Source organism: Megalobrama amblycephala, linkage group LG20, assembly GCF_018812025.1.
Source record: "Megalobrama amblycephala isolate DHTTF-2021 linkage group LG20, ASM1881202v1, whole genome shotgun sequence".
In the NCBI taxonomy this organism is placed as follows: domain Eukaryota; kingdom Metazoa; phylum Chordata; class Actinopteri; order Cypriniformes; family Xenocyprididae; genus Megalobrama; species Megalobrama amblycephala.
The window spans coordinates 26,471,925-26,498,672 of NC_063063.1; the positions used below are offsets into that span (position 1 = coordinate 26,471,925).

The 26,748-nt window shown below is 36.8% G+C and overlaps 1 protein-coding gene across 5 annotated transcripts in view; it reads left to right on the forward strand.

Annotated features, from left to right (window-relative positions):
• The first annotated feature begins 330 nt into the window (after positions 1 to 330).
• The window catches only part of ttyh2 (tweety family member 2), a 69,771-nt gene continuing 43,353 nt past the window's right edge, over positions 331 to 26,748 (forward strand). For 2 of the 5 annotated variants that reach the window (XM_048169906.1, XM_048169908.1), the window contains exons 1-2: positions 331 to 815; positions 24,755 to 24,930. In XM_048169906.1, coding sequence (XP_048025863.1) covers positions 687 to 815; positions 24,755 to 24,930 — 305 coding nt within the window. In that variant the 5' untranslated portion in view covers positions 331 to 686. The remainder of the gene's footprint in view (positions 816 to 24,754; positions 24,931 to 26,748) is intronic. The other 3 variants (XM_048169909.1, XM_048169907.1, XM_048169910.1) reach the window with 2 other exon arrangements.

The following is a 26,748-nucleotide window of genomic DNA, read 5'->3' on the forward strand; positions in this document are numbered from 1 at the left end:
GCGGAGCAGAATGCTAGCTTTTACTTCTGCCTAAAATGTGAGGAGGAAAACAAAAGTAAACCTGATGAAAACAAATTGATCTTACGTACAAGTGCCTGCATTTACTTGATTTGCCCAATAGATGGCAGCATAGCGTCAGATATTTTTATATAAATTACCACATTCAGAATTTATCTCATTTAAGTGTATTTTATTCAAACAAGTCATTATAGCTAAACTCCAAAAACAATAATATATATTCAATCTCGACTAAATCTCGTTTTCAACACACTTAAACCACCATCACAAAAAGTTCCAAAAGAAAGAAACTGTTTCATCTTCATTTTCCTATTCAGGCGCGACCCCGTGTCTCATTCGTGCGCTCATTCAAGCTCGCTCCCGAGTTACCATCAGGGAATGAGCGCACAACACGCGCAGAAATGGCTGCGGCACGAGACCAGGATTTAATGCAATAATTCCACATTTCCCGTGAATTCCCATGGGCTGCGATTTGGAGGAAGTATTCAGAGATCTTCTTATGTACCTTTCAGCACTTTTGCTTCAATACACAGTCTTTCCAATCTCAAAATCCATGGCTTTTGTTTGAGAAGACAAGACAGCGGAGAGAACACGGGAAAGAAACACCCAAATTGTCCAACCGTCTCTATCTGGGGAAGTGATTTATTCGTCTCCTCGACTGCTGAAGGATGTCGTCTGCACGGGTTGATTATATCGCTCCTTGGTGGACTTACTGGCTTCATCAGTTTCCTCATGTGAATCTAAGGTTTCAGCCGCTGGATCACACATTTAAACCGCAAGAGGAGAACTACCAGCAGGTCAGACCTTCTGTTTTTACTGTCATACAGAGGTTCATGGTTCAAACACAGTCAAGATAAGATTTATACACACTTGTCACACTTATTTTATGTTTGGGACTCCATAGTTTAAAAAATTGCAACTTGGTAACATGTTTCAGAAGTCCTCAGTCAGAGTGTTTAATTATGTTTGGCGTCTCAGTGACCCCTTATACAATGTACACTTTCTTCATATTCCCGTTTACACAATTGTCAGTGGATTTGTTTACTTTTTTTTCCACAATGTGTTTTAATTGGAGTATTAGACAACAGTTTGTGCTTCAACAGAGGACTGGAGCTTCAATTAGGCTGTGGCTGTCATTTGGGTTTTGTTGAGGAACATATAAAAGAATTAAAATGGAAATTAACTGGCAAATTTTGATATCACTATAATTATTATTAAATATTTACCATTGTGGTCAGTCACTGAGAGCCCAACCATAAAGTCAGTCTTACCTGAACATGATGAACTCCAGCAGACCAGTGTTATTTTAGTAGCCCATCAATGAGAGAGGCTACTTTTTATGACTGTTTTGGATTAGTTTTTATTTTTATGTTTTCCTTTTACATTTTAACTGTCACGCAGGGAATCGTTGCGTAAATACAGTTCAGATTGACTTTATGCTCTGCATTTTCACTCTTATGTTCTGTTTGGCCTTTTGAGAGACTTCAGTTCCCTTTGTTTAAACAGTAAAAATGTAACACTGAGGTTCATACTTTTATGAGAGATTATAAACAACATCTTTTCAGACGTCCTTGATTAGAGAGCCCATATGCAATATGAATGATGAATGAAATACAATGCATTTCACATGCATTAAGTATCGGATTTGTCTACACACTGTTCCTCGACCCCTAACAGAAGTAATGTTGCTTCCCTCTTTTTGAAAAGTACACGTCTGCTTTCTGGTGCAACGTGTTTAAAACCGCAGTAATGTTTATTTACTGGGTTTTGATGGGTTCAAATAGCCGTATCTGGCTGAAAATCACTGTCATAACCAAAACCACATTTCACAGCAGAACAGGATCTTATTTTGAACCAGATTCTTCCAGATTTCCCACCCAGACTAAAAGTTGCTTGAATCTCTCCTGCACCTGTCTTTGTTATCGTGATGTGGTTTTTCCGCTGACCTGTATCAACATCCAGATGATTAGAGATGGACTGAGAGGATGGAGGGGCAGAGTGCTCATTTCTGTAGCTGTCTGTTACTATTAAGGCAGATGGTGTAAATGGAGGCAGAGCGAGACCAGATGCTGTGGTGTGAAATCAGGCGCTCACGCTGGGTCCTCCGCCATCTCGGAATGAACACCGGGGCGTTTTCAGATGGCCCGGGGGATCCTCCTTCATAACCCATTTCCCCCCCAGTTTGTGAATCTAAACGCTCTGTTCCCGCTGACACTGCTCTTTGAATCCTAATATGGATTTTCAGCTGAACAGGAAACTGATGGGATCTGTTTCCTCTTTTGGGTTTTAGGCTTGGCCTGGGAAACCATGCATATGAGCTCTCTGCAAAGCTGAGATACTGTTGTTGTGCTTTATATCTAATTGCTAATGTTTATTATGAGCACCAGGCAGATGATGTGCTCTCTGTAGAGACTCGCTGTTTAATTGTTTCAGCAATTTAGAAAACACTAAATGTTCCAAATGATTAGGAGCGAAAGATTGAATTGGTAAAGAAAAATCAGTTTGGATCCATTTCTTGTTCTTAATCTGTTCCATGGCATCCTTTGGATTCAGATTACAACAAGGTTCCCATTGGTCACAATGAATTTAATAAATCACAGCAGTGATTACATATGATAAGTATACTAAACAAACCTTTTACTAAATCACAACTAAAATCTGTAATTTTAATAAAAATTATATTCAAAAATATTTTTAAACATTCTAGAAAGTATAAAATCAGTGTTGGTTTATTTATTTATTTATTTATTTTAGTACTAATTTTTTTAAAAATATATTAAAACATTCCAGAGGGTTTAAAATCAGTTTATTTATTTTTTTATTTATTCATATGCATATTTATATGCATATTTATTTATAATATTAATTATTGGCATTTATTTCATACATTTAAATTTCATAAATGTATTAAAACATACTAGAGTATAAAATATTATTTGTTAATTTATACTTATAGAATTATTTTTATGCGTTTCATATATTTAAATTAATTTTTTTTAAACATTCTAGAGAATATAAATTCAAGTATTTAATTTAATATATATTTAAATTAATTTATTTATTGCATACATTTAAATTTAAAAAAATATTTAAAAAGTATAAATCACTTATTTATTTGTTTTATTAAATTATTATTTATTTATTTTTTTATTGATTTGTTTATTTTGCATGCTTTCACTCCTTATTTGTCACTGACCCAAGTGAAAATATTTAATCTCCATGTTTAGACCTAGATTCCCCAATGAGCATGCCCGGATTGAATCTGCAGATGGTTTTTGTGCATCTTCAGTGCTGATTTGGGGGGGGAAATCTGTGGAATAAATTTAAATATGGTCCAATATAATAATAAACAGAGCTTTTTGTGGGGTTTTGTTGATGCATTTCCCTTTTGGGTCTGTCAGTGAGGACAGCGACGTCAGTTCCAGAAAGGACCAATCCTCAAGTTATGCCTGAGTGGGTATGTGTTTGTGCGTTAGATGGGTCAAAGGCCATCTGTCCATATGATTCACTTATTTCCTGCTGGAATGAATTGCTAACAGCTGTTTTTTTTCTCCCCATCCCAGACAGAGGATGCATCTGTTTGATTCACACCATAAACTGTGGTTTGTGCCCATACGTTTAATTAAAGACACCTGTAGACATTTACTTAGCATTTTTGTGGTTAGAATTACTAACCACAAAATAATTAGAGTTTTGAATAAGAAATTAAAGGCTACATTTTTACTCTAGGTGGTTACCAGAGTGTTGCCCTGCAGTTGCAACTACGTTCTGACTCTGAGTAGGTTTTACTAGGTGTGTTGCTGTGTGGTTGCTAGGGTGGATTGTTGTCATCAAATCAATAAGCATGATGAGCAATAGTAACATTGATGCTTGCCTTCGCAAACACTACTAAAAATGATGAGAGAGAAGGGTTATTACAGAATATTTTAGATGCAAATGTTCATAGAGGTCACTAAAGTACAGATCACATCGTGCTTTAGTGACCTCTATGAACCATACTGAAATTCCCAGTCATCTGACTCATCTGATCCTCAGGTGATGTAGCCTATTTCCTGATTTTGTTGTTGTTGTTTTCTCTTTCATTTGTGTGCTGTTGAAAGATGAAGTTGGAATGGTACAGAAAGAACCCTATAAAAAAATCTAGTGATCTCACATGCTGCATTCCATTCAACTTGCAATGTCCAACTTCCTGCTTGGAAAAGTTCACTTGAACTCAGACTACAAAGTTGGACCAAAATCTTAAAAGCTGTCTTCAAGATGTGATTGTATGATGAACGTGGCCCGGGAATTGTATATGCGGTTTATGATAAAAACATTCATATGACTTGATGATGAAAAGAGAAATTTTGAAGAATTGTGCTTGTAATCCATGCAGTTGCAAAAATTGGAAACTGAGCTTTTTGGAATTAAAAAATAAAAAGACTCAGAAGTACCATTAAAGTATCATAAAATTCTTGCAAGCCATTTGTGTACTTTAGGCCGGCAGTAAACACATCTGTAAACACATTTTCCATCGTTCCTTATCTCCTTGATTCTTTTCATAGACCAGAAGACCTCTTAAATGAACATTAAGTGGAAGGAGCAGTTTAATGTTTGTAAGCTGTTGTTTTTTTTAAAAGTGATCATCAAGAGAAGAGGCATGTTAAAGGATTAGTTGACTTCAGAATTATTCCTGATAATTTACTCACCCTCATGTCATCCAAGATGTTTATGCCTTTCTTTCTTCAGTCAAAAGGAAATTAAGGTTTTCTCCATATAGCAGACTTCACTGGGGTCCAACGGTTGAAGGTCCAAATTGCAGTTTCAATGCAGCTTCAAAGGGCTCTACACCATCCCAGTCGAGGAATAAGGGTCTTGTCTAGCGATAATAATATATTGCATAATAAAAAATACAAATTTATGTACTTTTTAACCACAAATGCTTGTCTTGCACTAGCTCTGTGATGCGCTGTGCATTATGTAATCATGTTGGAAAGGTCACGCATGACGTAGGAGAAAAGTACCGATCCAGTGTCTACAAAGCGAATGTGCAAAGACTAGGTCAAACGCACAACGTAAACCAACGATATTGGATGATTTTTAAGTTGGAGGAGAAAATGAGATGGAGTTTAAATCCTTTTAAAAAAACATCCAATCACAGACCGACAAGACCATTGTCTGACTTGATTAAAATAGAAAACACTTGCTGCAAAACAGCCACTCAAGGAGTCTGGTCTTTCACAGCGTCTGATCAGTTTGATTTACAACTCAAGTGTGGTTTGCAACTCTGCATATCTGTCCGATCACTCAAAAAAACAACCAGGCATCTTTGTTACAGCTGTAATTTCTGCACCACAAGGGTCACCAAACAGAATTGTGAAGAAAGATTTCCTGAATACTCTCCACATTTTCCTTTGTTTGGACAAATAGTCCTGTGACTCCTGTCATATATATATATATATATATATATATATATATATATATATATATATATATATATATATATATATATATATATATATATATATATATAAAAATACACTCTTCAGCTTTAAGATGAAGAGTGTTTGCTCAAAGGCCAAAATTGACTGAGTCATAAGTCTTATATGAATAAAAAAATTGCCTTGTGATTTATTTTTCTCAGAGTAGATGTATGTGGAATTTCCCCTGTGCTCATGTTGATCATTACTTTCAGAAGGGTGGTCAATATTTCAGTTCAGAAATGTTTTAGAGAGCATTTGATCGGATGAAAACCTGTCATGCTAGATGAATTATTGATATTTTTGCTGTTTTTAAAGAAATTTATTATATCTTTTTCTCTCCGTTTATATGAACATACTAATGGGTTATAGGGCAATGTGAGGTACATGAGGCCATTTTTTTTTCATTTTTCTAAACGGTCAGATATATTTAGGGCTTAACGGCAGGGTGGGCGATTTGTTCCAGAAACATTTTTTGTTATGCTGGTTGAAAGTCTCCTAACATCCTGATAGCAATCACTAAGTTAAGTGGTCTAAATGTATTCATATGTATATATATATATATATATATATATATATATATATATATATATATATATATATATATGTATATATATATCGTCTGTGGAAGGCGTAGGATCGTAAAATGTTTCTCCAATTAAATTTGGTCCGAATGCAATGATACGATGTCCTACCTGCCTGTCAACTTACGTATTTTCATACCTCCGTGCACCAAAATAACAAGCTTATGTTGCATTCATACCATGGAAACCCTTGACATTATACTCTCAGCGTTTTGCGACTCGAATTTTTGTGTTTCAGTGGCAACACTATCAGTGCCGATACGAATCTGCAGCAGTCAGGTGGTCATTATCATTGTAATATTATGTGCTTTGAGACATGAGGTAGTTTAACGCAGTCTGTCGTGACGCTTTTTTTTTTGCTCCCTGCTGTACGCGTTCGTGTTTTAGAGGAGGCGTGGCTTTGGAGATGCTCTGAAGGGAGGGTGGGATCTTATGCTTTCAAAGCTAGCTCGCTATTGCTAGCCTCTCCGAAAATTGCCTACCCTACCTTTAACACTTACATTTGCTCTTTTTTTCAACAATTTTGATGTTTGGGCAATATCTCTTGCTCCAGCCTCAACTTTGGTGTATTTTGTTTGCTGAAAGTCCTTATTTATTGACTCCCCTTAGGCTCTGTTTTATCACTTCAGACCTGAACCATGGAACTTCACTTCAACTTTACATGTAAGATGAGAGAAAAACCATGCTTTTGATTTATCTGCAGTCTCTTTCATTATTTTTCTTCCAGGTCTGTTTATGTCAGCACCCTTTTAAGCATTTTCTGCAATTCTGGGTGGGCCAGGTTTCTTAAAACCACAAATATTTTCTCAGGAAAAGCTAAAAAAAAAATCCCCAAAAGGATGTGAAAGCTGCGACCACATCGACCTACTAAATCAGGCCGATCAGATATATCAGAGATCCACAGTTTGCTTTTGGGTAGTGCAGAACAGAAATATTTACTTTCTGTTTGACATGTGGTGGTAAGTTAAGAGCTCAGTGGTCTTTTGCAATGCAAATAAGCAGTAAAACTAATGCTGTGATATCTTGTCCGTAATTGTATTGATTTACATAGTAGCTAACGACAGAATTTTCCAGCAGCTATTGTTAGATTAATGATGATGCTGGTGGTGTGGCCAAGTTGAGAGAAAAGATGATTGTCAGCTTTTGGTATTTGGGTCAGAAATGTTAGTAAGGACCCGGGGGTCTCGGTGAATAGTGTTATTGTACACGTAATGGAATGTATTGCATGTTCTCCAAGCCCACTCATAGTCAACATACCATTATATTAGTCTCTTACGGAGACATATGGCTGATTGTGAAATACTTCAATTTTACAATTCATTTTTATTACCACAATGAGCATTTTAATGTCAGTACATTGAAGCGTGCATGTATTGCATGGCATTTTCATTTCCCAAACAGCTCAAAGGCAGGCTGTTTCATCAGTTTTGTAGTCCATCACTTATAGTTCATATTATCTCCTGTCAGGTCCTCATGCCATTTTTGATGGAGCTTTGTCTTCAGATGTGGGAAAAAAGTTAAATTCAAACAAATTTAATTAAACCATTGACATGTAAACTTTAAATATTTCTCAATTCATTTATTGGAATATTGATAATATTCACTCTTAATTTCATTATATTCATTATTATTCCCAAAATTGTGAACAGTAGTGTATGTAACATAATTCTGCAGTGCCCTTATCATCTTTCTTTCTTCCTCTCTGTGTCTCCTTCCTGTTTCTTCCTTCGCCCAAAGCCCATGACCTGCTCCGCTCAGAGTTAATGATGTCCCAGCTGTGAGGGTGGGGAGGTTCATCCGAGCGCACTGTGTTGGAAAAGCCCCCCGAGGTTGCCCCCAAACCCCTTACTCCCTTTCAAAAGCTGTGTAGGAAAGATGAGGATAGAATCGAGTGAGGTTGACTGCTCCGTTGAGGACCTTCCTAAAGGCTTGCCTCTGCTTTACTGTAAAACCCCAGTCATCCAGGCCCCTCATGGCCTTGCCTTGATCCAACACTGGAATCTTCTCAAATATTCTGGTATACTGTTCACTGAAACTATTTGCAGGTTTTTTTCTTTTTTTTCACTGAGATCTTGGAAATCACCTGGATTTTGAATTAGCGTACATTGTCAGGAAAAAAAGATATGGTGCTTGTCACTGGGGCAGTACCCTAAGGTACAAAGGTAAAAGGTACTAATATGTACTTTTAAAATACTAATATGTACCTTTTAAGGTACCAATATGCACCATTTAGGGGTAAATAAGGTACAAAGATGTACCTTTTCACTTTTGTACATTAGGGTACTGCCCCAGTGACAAGCACCGCACCTTTTTTTTCTGACAGTGTAGGTATTTTTTCATTGACATTTAATGGCTTGTGTTTCTGCAGTTTTATACATAATACTCTGACTTTCCCTCAGGCATATGACTCCATTTTATAATGTAAAATATGTAATTCTGTATCTCAAAGAGCATGAAAGTGTAAAATTGTAGGTTTCTGATCAAGAGGTTGATGTGTCACTCTTCAACGAGTGTAGTTCTCTCCCAGCTCCCAGCAGATGGGCGTCAGTGTGCTCCACACAGCTGTTCTCCACCTGCTGCGATCATCACATAGCTGAAGTTTGGCTCAGAACTTCCACGGAAAGCACATGCACCACTTAGCTCTACACAATATGGATGAATCCCAATTTGTATACTTTTACCAAGTATGTATTGGACTGGCAGTGACAAATACCTGTATTAAAACTAGGTATGTACCATAATAACATCTCGATACTTCATCAAAGAACTGTCTCAAACTTTTGGCAGTGTTGTATTGTGATACTGTGACAAATGATGAATGCTACACTTAGAAAAAAAGGTTCTATAGAATCTTGTTCTGCCAGGTGCTTCATATATGTAGAACTGTTTGGTAACACTTTACAATAAGGGTTCATCAGTTAACATTAATTAAGAATTAACAATACTTCTACAGCAATCATAGTTAAAGTTAATTTCAACATTTACTAATACACTATTAGACTAAAATCAAATGTTGTTTTTGTTAACATTAGTTAATGCACTGTGAACTACAGCAAAAAACAATGAACAGCTGGATTTTTATTAACTAACATTAACATAGATTAATACATACTGTAACAAATGTAATGCTCATTGTTGGGTTATCTTAGTTAATACATTAACTAATGTTAACAAATGAGACCTCATTGTAAAGTGTTACCAACTTTTTAAGGGTTTCCATCATGGGATCATTTTATGGATTTAGTTTAAACTGTGAATTCATTCATTTTGTTTTAATTCAGTATTATTACATTTTATGAATTAAGATTACTTTATCACTGGGGAAAAAAATAACCTGTTAAAGATGAAAGTATAATGCAATCATTTTTCCTTATATATATAACATTTTTGGCAGAACTCCATTGAATCTTTTTTCTAAGAGTGTAAATCTGAAGGGCCGTTCACGCTGACAACGTTTTGTAGAGACATATTTTTCATGACAGTTGGAGATTCTCAGCAACATGAGTGATGTTGACTGTTCCAAGTTAAACAGCTTGAAAGCTTGGCAACCTCTAGCGCTGTTGGTGTGAATGGGGCTTGAGTGTTTTTCCTAACCAGTCATGACAAGTTATGAGTGATGAGATATCTTGGTTTCTCTTTCTGGACAGTTGGGTAGCCCCGCCCACAGTGAAATCAAAAAATCTGCTCCACATGACTGCATGTTTAGCATCAAAAATGTTCTGATTAGCAGATTTGCTTTGTGTAGGCAGACAGTTTGCCTGTCACTGGAAACTTAAGCTGCATTTCCACCGAAATTACCTGGAACAATTTGTCCCAGGAACTTTTTTCCCCCAGACCTATTGGTAGCTGCGTTTCCATAGCAGTCTAAAGCACCATGAAGATAGATTAGATTAGATTTCGTCCTTTGCATATAAGCTTAATAAAGCCTGAATCTCATTGTCAGTCCATCAGTTGTATTTTTTAAAACTCCATTGTTGATTTGAATAGCAAAAAAAACTTTCACTGCACGCACCGCAACAGACTTTAAAGGTGCCCTAGAATCAGAATATGAATTTACCTCGGCATAGTTGAATAACAAGAGTTCAGTACATGGAAAAGACATACATTGAGTTTCAAACCCCATTGTTTCCTCCTTCTTATGTAAATCTCATTTGTTTAAAAGACTTCCGGAAAACACTCGGATCTCAACATAACACCGACTGTTACGTAACAGTCGGGATCATTAATATGTATGACCCCAATATTTGCATAATGCCAGCCCATTCGACGCATTAGACAAGGAAAGGCAGTATTAACGGCTGGATCTGTGCACAGACAAGGTAAGCAAGCAAGAACAACAGCAAAAAATGGCAGATGGAGCAATAATAACTGACATGATCCATGATATCATGATATTTTTAGTGATATTTGTAAATTGTCTTTCTAAATGTTTCATTAGCATGTTGCTAATATACTGTTAAATGTGGTTAAAGTTACCATTGTTTCTTACTGTATTCACGGAGACAAGAGCCGTCGTTATTTTCATTTTTAAACACTTGCAGTCTGTATAATTCATAAACACAATTTCATTCTTTATAAATCTCTCCAACAGTGTGTAATGTTAGCTTTAGCCACAGAGCATAGCCTCAAACTCACACAGAATCAAACGTAACCATCTAAATAAATACTTTACTCACATAATTCGAAGCATGCATACAGTATGCATGACGAACATCTTGTAAAGATCCATTTGAGGGTTATATTAGCTGTGTGAACTTTGTTTATGTAATGTATATATAGTCCAGAGCTCGTGGGGCAGAGGAAGCGCATCTCTTAAAGGGGCCGTGCTGAAAAAAATCAGTGCATAGTTAATGATGCCCCAAAATAGGCAGTTAAAAAAATTAATTAAAAAAAATCTATGGGGTATTTTGAGCTGAAACTTCACAGACACATTCAGGGGACACCTAGGACTTATATTACATCTTGTAAAAAAACAATCTAGGGCACCTTTAAAAAAACAATGGTTCAAATAAAATGTGTGGAGTCAACCAATCAAAATGCTGCGTGAACTCAACCAGTCAGCATGTTCAGTGCCCAAGTCCCACCCCCAAAAGTACTACCTCGTGGGCAGGTACTTTCTGAGGGGGAATTTTTTTTTACCTGGAACTTCATTTAGACCCTGATTCCTGCAGTCAAATGACACTGAGTACCACCCCAAATTTCCTAGTTCCTGGGGAAAGTTCCTGCGGTGGAAACGCGGCTTTAAGTTTTTGAAAGAAGTCTCGTATGCTTACCAAGACTGCATTTATTTGATCAAAAATACAGTAATATTATTACAATTTAAAATAACTGTTTTCTATTTCAATGTTTTAAAATGTAATTTCTTCCTGTGATTGTTGAGTTGATTTTTTTTTTTTAGAAGCCATTTTTCCAGTCTTCAGAGTCACATGATCCTTCAGAAATCATTCTGATATGCTGATTTAGTGCTCAGGAACAGTTTTTATTTATGCCTGATCTCTTGCAATGATGCACACTTTGAAAAATCCACTGGAAAAAGTACACAATCCGGTCATCCTTCACATACTATGCTTAACGTGCTGTGAGTCGAGACACACTAATGCTTATGTTCCATGCTATACTGTATATAGGACACATACTGTGGGAATTGGGATTCAGGCTCTTTCTTATTGTTAGCGTGGTCTCTGATGATAGTGTAGATACAGTATGCTGGTTTAACAGTTGCAATGTTGTCCTAAACCTGTTTGGCTCATCTCTCTCTCAGTCAAGCAAACAGTGTTTGAGCAAGAATCATGTTGGTACAGCTTACATTCTTACGTACTCTTGTCTTTCTGGAAATTGTTGGCCACTTTCCCTAGAAACCTGACCTAGGATCAGTCCTCTATTTCCTCTGTGAAAATATCCTGTCTAGGCTTGTTTAAAGGTCCCAAACTCCAGGATTATTTGACTCTTGTTTGCCTCAATATAGATCTCCCCTCAGGCAGCAAACTACTTGATTCTGCCCTGTTTGTTCCTCGAAGCTTAAAGGCTTTGTCTTTGGAACCTCATTTACGTCCAGTTTTACAGCCTGCCTATTCATGGGGATGGTGTGATTGGCATTTGAAAAGGGTGTTTTATCCAGGCCTGTAGCCAACTATGCTCAGGTTGAGCTGTATGTCAACGACCCCAAAGGGAAATTCGGTCTGTGAATGTAGTGTACACTTTATGCAAACAAGCCAAAGAACAACACAGAGCACTTTACCGAACTACTGAACTGAAATAACCCAGGTCTGTTTGTGTTGAAAGGTATGAAAAGTATTTGTACATGATAACAACTTGTGCCTGAGAACTGGTGTGGTTGATGTTAATGTGCCTGAATAATTTTGAAATTGGATCCATGCTGTTTCCAAACAGGTAACAAAGTCCATATAGCATTTAAGATGAAGAAAACTGCTGTAAGATTTTAACTGATGTTTGTTTGTATTATATACAGTATATCAGGTTTTATAAAGAAGGAATGCATTAATCAAACACGGCAGACTTCGGACAGCATATGGACACATTAAGCGTCAACTTCTATACAGTCTTTGTGAGAAAGGATGCTGAATGTGCATACAGTATATATGACACTGTCATCACATTCTGATTGAATAAGCCATGTTTCAGCAGTCATTTCCTTAAGGCTTCAATTAAACTTTATTATATCGAACAAGAGATGCTGAGCGCTTCATTCCTGGAGAAAGACAGCAGTGTTTTTGACCGAGAGGCGGTGGGTGGTTGTGAGTGAGGATGTGAAATTGCATTCACATGGGCTGCGTTGTGTCTTTTGTTCTCTGTCGTGGAGATTCCACGCCACTTTATTCCCATAATCCTCTGTTTGAACCCCTTTTATCCCTCCCTTGTGTCCTTCCCATTTTTTTCTTTCACATTATCCTCTCTACCCTCCTTACCAGCTCCTTACTTCTGCGTTTCCCCACCTCTTTACTGTCCTTTCTTCTTCCTCCATGGTTTTCCCCCTTTTCTCCCCACCCGTCCTTCTCTCGTCTGTCCTCTTTCTTTCTTTCTCTCAGATGTCTCTCTATATGCTTTATAAATGCTATAAGATGGATGGACTATAGAAATTAAATGATAAAAGTAAAGGAAAAACAAAAAGTGGAAGAGGGTGGTTGCTTTTTAAACACAGCAGAGTTGAAACATATAAAAATATTATGGAAGACCTGTAAGCAACATTTCCCTTATTTACATTCAGTCTTAAGCACAGAAAAGCATGCCGTTTTCTGAGGGGACTCATTGTCAGACCTCGCTCATACAGAGTCAACATGAAATGTCATTCGCAACCCATTTTCCATATATAATCTGTATTTCTGAGTGACACAGGATGTTCACTGAAAAATAAAACGTGGGCGGGACTTGATTTTATGAGTTGAGGTTGAAAAGAAAGAAGTTAATCAGTTTTTACAATTTGATAAAGCATTTGGACATTATGAATCATTCACAATAAGGATGTTTTTTGAGAAAGTAAATCAGTTAAAATTTTGTTTTCCAAATCATGCTGACTTTTTAAAGTGTCCCTATTATGCTTTTTCTGATGTTACCTTTCATGAAATATAGCTGTTTGTGAATGTAAACGGTCTGTAAAGTTTCAAAGATCAAAGTGCAGGATAAATTTAATTATCGTCTTCCAAAAGAAAGAACAAATTCTGAACTGTCTGAAACGAGTCGTCAGTAATTCCAGTCTAACTTCCTGCTCAAACCTCTGTAGGTTTGTAACAAATTTGCATAATGCCAGCCTATGGTCTTTATTGGCTGCCCATGAACAATGTCTACTTTGACCCGCCCTCAAACACTGTAGTTGTAGCTGAGGCCTGGCCGTTTTTTGTTTTTTTTTTTCATCTTTTCATGTTGACATGTCAAGAGAACGCTTTTTTTCTGTGCTGAGAATCCATTTTGCACGCACTTCAAAAGGATGAGGACTCGCGCTGGAATTGATATGGAAAAAACACCACTGTTACTGTTCCTATCACTGTGTATACAAGTGCTGAGCCTCCGGAGGTAAAATACAGATATGGTAATGGCCGTTTCCGACATGTACTGTAAGTGGTAGACCAGCCAAAACAAACTTTTGCTGTTTGACCAATCAGAGCAGAGCAGGCTCTGAGAAAGGAGACACTGTGAGAAAAAAGGTGATGCTGCAATGTACAGTGGGTACGGAAAGTATTCAGACCCCCTTAAATTTTTCACTCTTTGTTATATTGCAGCCATTTGCTAAAATCATTTAAGTTCTTTTTTTTCCTCATTAATGTACACACAGCACCCCATATTGACAGAAAAACACAGAATTGTTGACATTTTTGCAGATTTCTTAAAAAAGAAAAACTGAAATATCACATGGTCCTAAGTATTCAGACCCTTTGCTCAGTATTTAGTATTCAGCACCCTTTTGATCTAATACAGCCATGAGTCTTTTTGGGAAAGATGCAACAAGTTTTTCAGACCTGGATTTGGGGATCCTCTGCCATTCCTCCTTGCAGATCCTCTCCAGTTCTGTCAGGTTGATGGTAAACGTTGGTGGACAGCCATTTTTAGGTCTCTCCAGAGATGCTCAATTGGGTTTAAGTCAGGGCTCTGGCTGGGCCATTCAAGAACAGTCACGGAGTTGTTGTGAAGCCACTCCTTTCGTTATTTTAGCTGTGTGCTTAGGGTCATTGTCTTGTTGGAAGGTAAACCTTCGGCCCAGTCTGAGGTCCTGAGCACTCTGGAGAAGGTTTTCGTCCAGGATATCCCTGTACTTGGCCGCATTCATCTTTCCCTCGATTGCAACCAGTCGTCCTGTCCCTGCAGCTGAAAAACACCCCCACAGCATGATGCTGCCACCACGATGCTTCACTGTTGGGACTGTATTGGACAGGTGATGAGCAGTGCCTGGTTTTCTCCACACATACTGTTTAGAATTAAGGCCAAAAACTTCTATATTGGTCTCATAAGACCAGAGAATCTTATTTCTCACCATCTTGGCAAACTCCATGCAGGCTTTCATGTGTCTTGCACTGAGGAGAGGCTTCCGTCGGGCCACTCTGCCATAAAGCCCCGACTGGTGGAGGGCTGCAGTGATGGTTGACTTTCTACAACTTTCTCCCATCTCCCGACTGCATCTCTGGAGCTCAGCCACAGTGATCTTTGGGTTCTTCTTTACCTCTCTCACCAAGGCTCTTCTCCCCCGATAGCTCAGTTTGGCCGGATGGCAAGCTCTAGGAAGGGCTCTGGTCGTCCCAAACGTCTTCCATTTAAAGATTATGGAGGCCACTGTGCTCTTAGGAACCTTAAGTGCAGCAGAAATTTGTTTGTAACCTTGGCCAGATCTGTGCCTTGCCACAATTCTGTCTCTGAGCTCTTCAGGCAGTTCCTTTGATCTCATGATTCTCATTTGCTCTGACATGCACAGTGAGCTGTAAGGTCTTATATAGACAGGTGTGTGGCTTTCCTAATCAAGTCTAATCAGTATAATCAAACACAGCTGAACTCAAATGAAGGTGTAGAACCATCTCAAGGATGATCAGAAGAAATGGACAGCACCTGAGTTAAATATATGAGTGTCACAGCAAAGGGTTTGAATACTTAGGACCATGTGATATTTCAGTTTTTCTTTTTTAATAAATCTGCAAAAATGTCAACAATTCTGTGTTTTTCTGTCAATATGGGGTGCTGTGTGTACATTAATAAGGGAAAAAAAATGAACTTAAAGGGATAGTTCACCCAAAAATGAAAATTCTATCATCATTTACTCTCCCTCAAGTTGTTCCAAACCTGTATAATTTTCTTTGTTCTGCTGAACACAAAGGAAGATATTTTGAAGAAAGTTTGTAACCAGGCCACTTTGGGGCACCATTGACTTCCATAGTAGGAAAAAAAACTACTATGGCAGTCAATGGTGCCCCAGAACAGTTCAGTTTAACACATTCTTCAAAATATCTTCCTTTGTGTTCAACAGAACAAAGAAAATTATACAGGTTTGGAACAACTTGAGGGAGAGTAAATGATGACAGAATTTTCATTTTTGGGTGAACTATCCTTTTAAATGATTTTAGCAAATGGCTGCAATATAACAAAGAGCGAAAAATTTAAGGGGGGTCTGAATACTTTCCGTACCCACTGTATATTATGAGAAAATTAAAGTGTTTTTGACCTTGGATGCATGCAAACCTATTGTAGCAGACCTCCAAAACAAAGTTAAAAATAGCATAAAAGGGGTACTTTATTACTAGGAGCATTTCCACAGTTATGGAATATGAGGGAATTTTAAAATTCTGATTTCCACATAGAGGGTATGCATGTGACATCACCGTCGGCTGTTGTGACTGCATCCACTGAGTGGCAAAAAGACTAAGTGGCAGGCAGCATTGATTTTCATTGTGAATGACACGAAAAACACACAAAACACATCCAAATGGGAAAGAGCTTTGATTTGATTTGACAAGAAATCTGAGGTATATTTTTACAGACTGACGAAAGCTACAGAAAAGAGAAGCAATTGGATCGATCGCTGCAATTCACAGAAACATACTGGTCTCCAGGCAGTGAAAAGTTGATTTACAGTTGTAATTTTGTGTCAATATGTTGAATTTTGCGGTAAAATCATACCCTATATATATATATATATATATATATATATATATATATATATATATATATATATATATATATATATATATATATATATATATATATATATATATATATATATATATAATTAAATTGTATTGTTATATATTGTGTTAACAACTCATCAATTAAATGTTTACCATCTTACATTCTGCATAACTGGGTGTTTTTTTTTTTTAATTAACTCTGACAAAAAAATAGGCCGTTTTAGGGCTGGACGAATATATATAACATTGATATAAGTGATCACCTGAAATTAGACATAACTATTTAGTATTTATAAAGCGTTCACAGGCAAATTTGTCGAAATTATAAATGTCAGGAAACACAATTCCTATCTGCATGTCAATAACCATGTATTACTGGATCTTTGGTGAGTTGTAAGGAACACTATCAAGTCCAACCTTTAGTTTAATAGTTTGTTTTATTTGTGTTTTACTCATGTTTACACGGTTTTCCCTATTAAATCCAGTCATGCAGCAGGCTCTTTTGCCACTTAGTCCGGCTGCGGGGGCGTGTTCCAGCGGGAAAGGGACATCAATGCATACCCTCTATATGTCATAGCAATGAGTATAAACTTGAAAATTCACAGACATTTTTTATATTTTTATTTAGCTCTAAAATATTGACTAGAAATTGAGAGTCCAGTCTTAAAAATTACTTTAAAAATCCAGTTATCACAAACAGATAGAAGTGCCATGTAAATTCATTGGTGAAAAGGTGTGGGAACCCTGTGCTGTAATCCTGTGGACATTTGTAAGAATCAGCGGCGGCTAATTGAAAAACAGCTCTCAGTCTTGTTGTGTCCCGTCTGTTTGTGTGTTTGAATGACAAGGGAATATGGGTGGGTGGAAATGACTTAGTGAAGAAGTGTGGGAGTGTGTAAATAATTCCTCTTTGCTTTATTTCCATAGAGGATAATGCAGGTGTTCCATTATTCATGTCTGCCTGGTATTAATGCACACTCTCTGTGTGTGCGTGTACATTGTATTTGTTTGACTGTTATAATTACACACTCACTTTTGCTGTACGAGTGTGCTGTAAGGCCAGATAAGGCTGCAACACGGTGGTGTTTATGCATTTTTGGAGTGTATTCCAAATGTATTCTGAAGCAATTCATTGTGTTTATAATAATGGCTCTGAATCTTTATTGCATGATTTATCTTCCTTCTCTGTCCGTATCTCTCTTGCGCAAACACATGCAATGTTTTTCTCTCCACTGCCTATCCTTCTTGTTTACACTCTTTGCATCATTTTGTGGGATTCAGTTGTCCATTTCTTTACCTGTATATCTTGTGTAGGGCATATATTATGTAATGGGAGAGATGTGTCAAACAGTATCTTACTGCACTTTAATAAATATATTGGCTTGGCCAATAGTGGCAGGACTGCTTTGTTATTCAAACAAGGATTAATGTGAAAATATAGAGCAGGATGTGTCTGACAAGCCAAGATGTGGAAGAACTTGTCTTGGAACTATTCATTTTTATAGTATTTGTTCTATTGTTTTGATTCTTACATAATGTGAAGCTGCTTTTTTACTCATGCCAGACATAATCATTTGTTACACACTCAAAAAAATGATTTTTTGATGCTGTTCACTTTATGTAAACAACTTATTTTGATTCAACACCATTGTATTAGGTTTCTGGTTCAAATTTAATTGCTTCATGTTAATTTGACTTAAAACAATTACTTTTTGACTTAACTTGATGTTTTCATATTAAAATAACATGTTTCAATCAAGTAAACTCAACCAGGACTCAATCAAACAAGACTTTCACAACCCATCATGCTTTGCAAAGGGGCTGATCTAGGAGTGTAAATGTTGAAATAAAGTGTTATTTTAAGGAGTTTTTAGCAACATGAGAAAATGGAGAGACTTTTTAATGTTTACTGTTCTATTATGTTGGTATTTAAAAGTTTCTGTTATGTTAATAGTTTTGGGGTTACCATCGTGGTGAAGTGTAGAACATGTGCTTGGGTTGAGGACCTGCTAACAACAATTAAAGTTGTTTTAATAATAAAAACAACTGTTTTGGGCATGCCATAAAGGGAATATACCCACCTTCTGGGTAACGCCTAACAAAAAGAGACTTTGCAGAGTGAAGATTTTGTAAAAGTTGTGAAAATGGTTCTTGAATGTGTCCAATGTGTCTTGAATGCTAAAATTTAGTTAACTTTGTGTGCAAATTTTATTTCAACAAACAGAAAAATTAAGTAGTTTGTACAAAGACTAGTCTTGTTAGATCTACGTAATAAAATTATGCAAAAGAATTCATTATATTTTTTAAGTAAATCAAGCATATAATTTTTATCAGTGCAGCTAATTTTATCTTTTGGTCTGCATCCATCAGGCTCCAGTAAAAAAACAAAAAAATAAATTAATATATATTTTTTTAATTAAACAAAAATAAATTAAATTAAATTCAAATTCAAATATATATAATTAAATAAAATAAAATAATTCACTGAGTTATATAAAAATACACATGTCTATTTCATTAAATTTTTAGTTGAATTTTCTGCCAAAATACCTATTTTATGATTTATTGATGTACTGTTAATGTTGCCTTGATATAGGATTTTGCTAATACCACCCATTATTAATCTCTTTTCCCTGTCAAACAGAACAAGTTTCTCGTAGTTCACTAAGATCACAGGATTTAGTCAGGGTAATTCCAGTCATGTATCACACGCTGCTTCATTAAAATAGTCAATGATAATTCCTCTTTTCACTTTGTCCCAGGACTTAACTACAAGGGCAGAGAGGACCTGGAGGTTGCCATGGTGATGTTTATTTATGTGTGAGCTTTTTTTTCACCCCGTCTCTGGCCAAAAGCTGGCCAAAAGCAGTAAACATAATGCCAGTCTTTCTCCTCTTATTTCCACACCAACTGCTTCCCTTGCTGATACTCACTCACTCACTCACTCACTCACTCACTCACTCACACACTCTCTCTCTCTCTCTCTCTCTCTCTCTCTCTCTCTCTCTCTCATCACCACTCTTCAGTGAGAATGAAAACACGCGCTCGTTCCCTAAAATGTGCCCCATCCCCTCCCATAAGACCCCCCTGTGGCAGTCTGTGTGCCTCCTCCCCCCATTTCCTCATCACAGTACCTTCATCAACCCCTATTTACCCTTCACAAAGGCCTGATGGGGAATTCACCATCCTCAAAGGTGGAGGAGGGGTTTACACAGACTCATCTTTTTTCAGACAATATGACTGAAATGAGACACTGGGTTTCATGTTTAGTGGACTATTACAGTACCATTCCGTACAGTACCAGTACAACCAAACAGACCTCACCCCCCATTTACTACCATAGGGCGGAGACAAGATATTTTCCTTTTGTGTTCAGCAGAACAAAAAAAAAAAAATTGATACAGGTTTGGAATTATTTGACGGGGAGTAAATGATGACAGAATTTTAATTTTTGGGTGAACTATCCCTTTAAAACATTAAAAAATAGTCTTATGATATTATTAAACAGAAAAAAATATGAAATAACTGGCTTACCTATACATTTCACTGCTGAAGCCGTTGCCATTTTGAGTTTTTCTGGTAGATGCTGCAGCGGTCAGGTGGTAGAAGTCAGAGAAAAATCAAAGTTTACAAGGTGTAATTAAAAGTTCTACAAGGATGTAAACGCTTTTTATAAACTGTAATCTTGTAATTACGGTAATGTTCACAGGTGTTATATAATCTCAAATGAAATTATATTACAACATAATTCTTTATCTTGTCTGTTGTGATTTCTAACTATAGTTTCTCTCACACAGTGAATGAATGCAGAATTGTGGGTAGATTGGTTGGCTTATTAGTCTTAGCGTTAATAGATGGTAGTGAAGCAGATGGCTTAGGATGTCCCACCACCCACTGGATGAAAGAGACAGTGTTGAATGTAACCGAGAGAGACAGACAATGCAAGAAACAGGGATGGTGATGCAGCAAATATAGACTCTGGGCTGCTTGCTATAGCTGTCCTACTTTCTCCATCCCCTTCAGAGCTGAGAGGAGGATGGGATACGACATGGTGTGTGTATATGAGTGTGGCTTTGTTGAATAATTGTACTGCCCCATCGGTTGTCATATTTATCCCCGGTCACTGCTTAAAATCCTTAGATTCCTGTCTGGGTGAAGGTTTTCAACCCAGTTAAGACCATTTTCAATGCCAAAAATGAGATCATTCTCCTTTAACGGTGGTGTGTATGTGGTACTAAGCATTGGCAGAGCAACATGCTACCTTGTGCCCCCATTAAAGACTGTGGGACTAAAATAGCTCCGGATCTATCAACTGGAACTCTAAGATATATGATAGTTTGTTACAACTGGAAAAGACCTCTGTGTTATCATTGTCTGTGTTCGGAAAAAATCTCAGGAGGTCATGACTTCATTCTTCATTAACAAGAAACTTGCATTGGCAGACAAGGTCATAGGACAGTTAGTACAAATGGAAACTTTAAATATAGCCAAATGTTAAAGCTGCATCTGAGATTTTCATGTTTGTACTGTGCGTGTTAAGATTGTATTGGGATTCTATTTTATTAATGTTTTTAAAGGGCCATATTCTGCACCTATAACTTTTATACACTTTTGTATCTTTTATACATATAACTTTTCCCCCCTTTGAAGTAAAGCTCCAAGGTAAGTCAAGGGTAGGTTTATCACAGAAAATTGTATGTCTACTCTTTAAACAACTGAAACTGGTGAAACTGGAACACTATGGCAACAGCTTGCTTATCTGTTCGCGACGGCATTTTGCTTTGAGGGGGGCTTGGGTGGAACTGACAGAAGGGTAGTTTTTTTTTTTTTTCAACTTTTCCCCTCCGTTTGGCCTAAAACACTATACTCATGGACACCTAGTTTAAAAATGTTGACTAAAAACACTGAGGTTTTTTCTGATTTTCCGTCACAGCCTTCTCTCCGTTTTTACGGTTGTTTGCAGCCTTTAGCCGCTGCTTACAATGCACTGGATCCTTCACTGGAAACCGAAAGTAACTCACTCCCACTATTAGGGCTGGACGATTAATCGAAAAGTAACCGAAACCGAAATTCAGAACCTCTAACCGACGTAATTTTCCCATGTCGGTTATTTCGGTTTTTTTAATCCTGTTAATACTTTACCCTTAAAAACATTACCACGTGTGTAGCCACATGACTCCACCCCGTCCAGTCAGTGGCATAAAAGCAAAACACGGAGTTGAACGCCGGTTCAACACATAGTGATGGCGCGTGAGCGGTGAGCCTTGCGTCTTCACTAAACTTTGTCAGTTGTATTTGTTTTAAGGTTTGTACATTCAAGCGATTAGACGATCGGATGTATTATTATTCCGAGCTACCGCGCTGCGCAGCTGCAGTGTGGCACAAACACTCATACAAACAGTAGCTGCTAAAACTAAAGTCGCGCGCACAGAGAGGAACGCAGAAACTAGTCAGCGCTGCCAGTGATTATCACTAAAGTAGTTTAGAAACTCAAAACGCTTATAGCTTAGTGTCACTTATTTTGGAGTAACCATTTACAACCCACAGTACAGAGACGGTATGACTAATTCACACGCATCCTTGTACTGGTACTGGCTAAATTTATCTTTATCAAAAAGGAAATCTAACTCCCGCTATACAATTTACTGCTGAAATTGAGCTGTTATGTCTAGCATCTCTTTAAATAGGAAAAAATATCACCTTTAATAGTCAGTCATATTTACAGAAAACCTTGTCAGTGAACTATGAGGGCAAAAAACAAACAAACAAACAAACAAAATAATCGTTCATTAATCGTAATCGAGGTGAAATGTTCAATTAATCGAGGTTTTGATTTTAGGCCATAATCGTCCAGCCCTACCCACTATACATTTACTCTTTGAATTCTTGCACCCGGGAACAATACAAGTCGATACCATTATTACTAAAAGTTTGCTATGAAGTATTTCCTACTAAAGTTTGCTGCCTTTAGCTGCTGCTTACAATGCGTTGGATCCTTCACTGGAAACCAAAAAGGCTAACTCCCGCTATACATTTACTCTTTGAATTCTAGCACTCAGGAACAATACAAGTCGACACTAGGGATGGGCATTTTTCCAAAATATTGTATTAGAATATTTGGGCTCGTAAAAAACGAATATTCGAATATTCGTTTATTTAAATGAGGTTAAACGAGAAGGACGTTACCGTTTTATATTCATCAAGATTTTGTAAACATTTCTGAACAAGCTTACGATTAGGCAGTATACACAACAAGCTTACATTATATCTTAAGGTTTTCTTTTAGTTCAAAGCATTAAACAATATGTGTAAACAGAAAATATTAAGAACAAAAGCATTTAATCTCAAGCAGCGTGAGCGGGAAAAATACTAATAAAGCAGACAGCGCCAGTTATTATACAAAACGTACATAATACACTCGAGTCAGTATATGGTTATCGTGTTCATATTGTTTCACATGTTCACGTTGAGAAAAACAATAATATCCACATGCTCGGGTGAGAAAACGAGCTGCGCTGACAGACGTTGCAGAGACACAAAGATAATAATACATAACTGTGTGCTAAGCCAAGTTTCTAACAGCAGCACTTTGTTTTGTGTTCATAAATATATCTCCCTCGACGAAACTTAAAGGAAGCATAATCATGCAAAATCATTTTGCTATCAGATAAGTTATCATCTTGGCTCACTCGAGGATAACTTACAGCTGTGCTTACCTGTCGTGAATGCAGTGATGGACAGCTGTCTTTCCTCACTCGATGGGTATTTAGATTTCATGTGCTTTCTCATTATGGTGTTGATATTATGATAACTCGGTTTCATTAATTAATTTGATCAAACGTAATTCCATTTTGTAAGATCGTTTTCATCCAAGTAATTCCAAACTTTGCGAGGCAACATTGTTTCGATCATATAAAATAAACTTGTTAAACACGCTCCACAGCGCCACCTGGTGCATTTAGTTATAACTGCGAGTTTTAGTGCTTAGGATTTATCATGGATTCACTGGATTTACGGCCAGGAAAGCAACATAGTAAAATTCGAATAGTATTTTTATTTTTCGAATATTAATTACAAAACGAATATTCGAATATTCGACTATTTGTGCACATCCCTAGTCGACACCATTATGACTAAAAGTTTGCTAAGAAATTATGCTTGAATTGAAAGACATAATAAAGTATATATTTAAAAAAAAAGTTTGCTAAGAAGTATTTCCTACTAAAGCAAGGCGGTAATTGACTGGTATCCATAGCAGACTGATGGGACTGGCCTTGGATGGCAACATGCCCAGTGCATTATGGGTGTTGAAGTTTTCAACCCTACCTGTTTGGCAAAAGGGAAGATGACAGCCTTTTTGCTGTTTTTTTTTTTTTTTTTTTCTAGTTTAAAAGGGTATTTCATATTCCATTTTACTTGCATAATCAGACGCATTTCACAGTGAAACAGGGAAATCAATGAGGAAAAAATGTTGGACAGGGATTGATTTTATCCATTAGGAGTTAATTGGATCATGAAAAAATTGTTCTAATAATTCGTAACCCATTTTGTTTTTCTAAAAAATAAAAAAGTCAACAGTACAACATGTTGCACATAAAAAAAAAAAAAAAAAAAAAAGAAAATCAACAGCATCCATAACCCATTTTACTTGCATAATCTGACTTATTTCACAATGAAATAATGATGAATAAGGAAAAAATGTTGGACTGGGTTTGATTTGTTGTCCATTAGTAGTTGATTGGATCATGAAAAAAATGCATGTATAAATTGTACACAGAAAAACATGCATCAGGACATGGAGTTAATTTGAATTTCATGTTAACTTTAAGCATTGTAAACTGAATATGCATTTTTATTTAAATATGGTTGGTCATTTGTTAGAGTACTCATAATTCAGATAGCATAGCAGTGACGCTTTCTGAACAACTCTGAGAATTTTGTTTCCATATGTTGACTGATAAGGGAGCTTTGTGTTATAAATGGCATATTTTCATTTCAAAAGAAGAATAAGTTTTCCTCATATGTCTCTTTTAACAAAGAAACTCATATCTCATGTTTTTCTCTGTTTCAGTCGCTCATCTTCCTGGGCTGTGTAGCAGCAGCTGGGCTCGGTGTGAATCTGCTGTGCCTGGCCATCTACCTGAGCTGCCTGTGCTGCTGTCGGAAGGATGAGGAGGAAGAGGAAAGTAAGAAATCCAACTCCTGCTGTGTCACTTGGGCTGCTGTTGCTGCCGGACTCATCTGCTGGTACGCATCACCCACTGTTCTCACACTGAGAGGATAAACCTGCTCAAGATGCAGGCAGCATAGTTAAGCACTCAAGTGTGTGTAAAAAAAAAAAATATATATATATGGGAGAATGATGTGGTTATATGTTCATCGTGGTTATTTCAAACTTTCTGTCTCTGGCGTGGTTGAGCAGAATTTAAAATGGAAGATGATCTTTGTTGTCATCTGTCACACAATTTGAAATGAGTAATGAATCAACATGGCAAATACTAGCAAAATCCCCTTTGGCAAATTAGCTAATAACTTCTGGCTGACATATCTTCCTCATTATGTTCCCACCTCCTTTTATTTATTTTTTTTCATTTTCCTTTGTGTCTCTTCCATCCATTGTTCTCTCTTTCTCTTTCTGAATCTCGCTGTCTCTAGCAAACATGCTTATTTGCTCCTGAAATGCAGAGCGCAGATAAAGAGTCTTGTCATTTTAAAGCCCTGTGTCTGGGTGAACAAATCAACCATTGAGTGTATAATCTGTAGCAAAAAGGAAGTAGATGTCTGAGAACACTAATGGATGAGACAGATTAAAATGATAAATTATGTGAAAAAGGCCTCATTTTGGTGACAAATAATAATAATCAAATTGTCCTTTCAGTTCATTGTGCCATGAAAACACTCTGTAATTTTCTCCAAAGTTCTTCCACATTCCAAAAACATAATTTTTAAAACCAAGTTGCATATTTAATATTCAGTTAAACTTTTAAACCAAGTTGCATATTTAATAAAAAGTTCACTTGTTGCTGTTGTTGTTGTTGTTGTTGAAAGAAACTTATTTTTAAATAAATTAAATTTATTCAGCAAGGAAAATTAAGTTGATAAAGTGACAGTATAAAGGCATTTATAATTTTACAAAAGATTTTAATTTCAAATAAATGCTATTCTTTTGAACATTTATGCATTAAAGAACCCTGAAAAAATGTATCATGGTTTCCCTAAAAATATTAAGCAGCAAAACTTATTTCAAAATTGATAATAATGTTTCTTGAGCACCAAATCAGCATATTAGAAGGATTTCTAAAGGATCATGTGACACTGAAGACTGTGATGCCATTGTGGGAATAAATTACACTTTAAAAAAATTTTAAATAAAAAACGGTTATTTTACATTGTAATAATATTTCACAGAATGGCTCTTTTTACTGTTTTTTTTTATTAAATAAATGCAGCCTTGGTGAGCATAAGAGACTTCGTAACTCAAACTTTTGTAGGTGTAGGGTGTAAAATTAGTACATTTTATAAATAAAACTAAATTACTGAATTAAGGTGCTAAAAACTATTTTGGTCCAAAAATATGTATGATATGACCCTTTTAAAATTGTGGGAGTGAGAAAGACAGGAGAGGTTCAAATAACAGCTCTATTTTATTGGCTGTAGAAATTTAACAGAGCACCAAAAGAGCCTGTTTCTCTCTCTCTCCCTCTCTCACTCTCATTTGCTCTCAGTTTCTTTCTCAGAGGTTTAGTGGTCTCAGCTGTCAAGTTTATTCTCTTGCTCTATAAAAACGATGGTTCACTGGGTCACTTTGGGTAGCGCTGCTCTGCTCGGATGCAGAGAGCAGTCTACATTCCTGTCTAAACACCATACCGCTGACCGGCGATAGAAACACTCCAGTTTTGTTTCAGGCTACATTGTCCATCAGGTCTGAGTTGGAGGAGGGGTTGTGGGAACACTCAGAGTTTGACTAGCATTTAGGACTTTAACAGGGGGTTGAATAGCCTTGGACATACCGAGACGGCCCTTTGACTTCTGCTCAGACACTGTGCAGTTTTCTGCCTCTGTCAT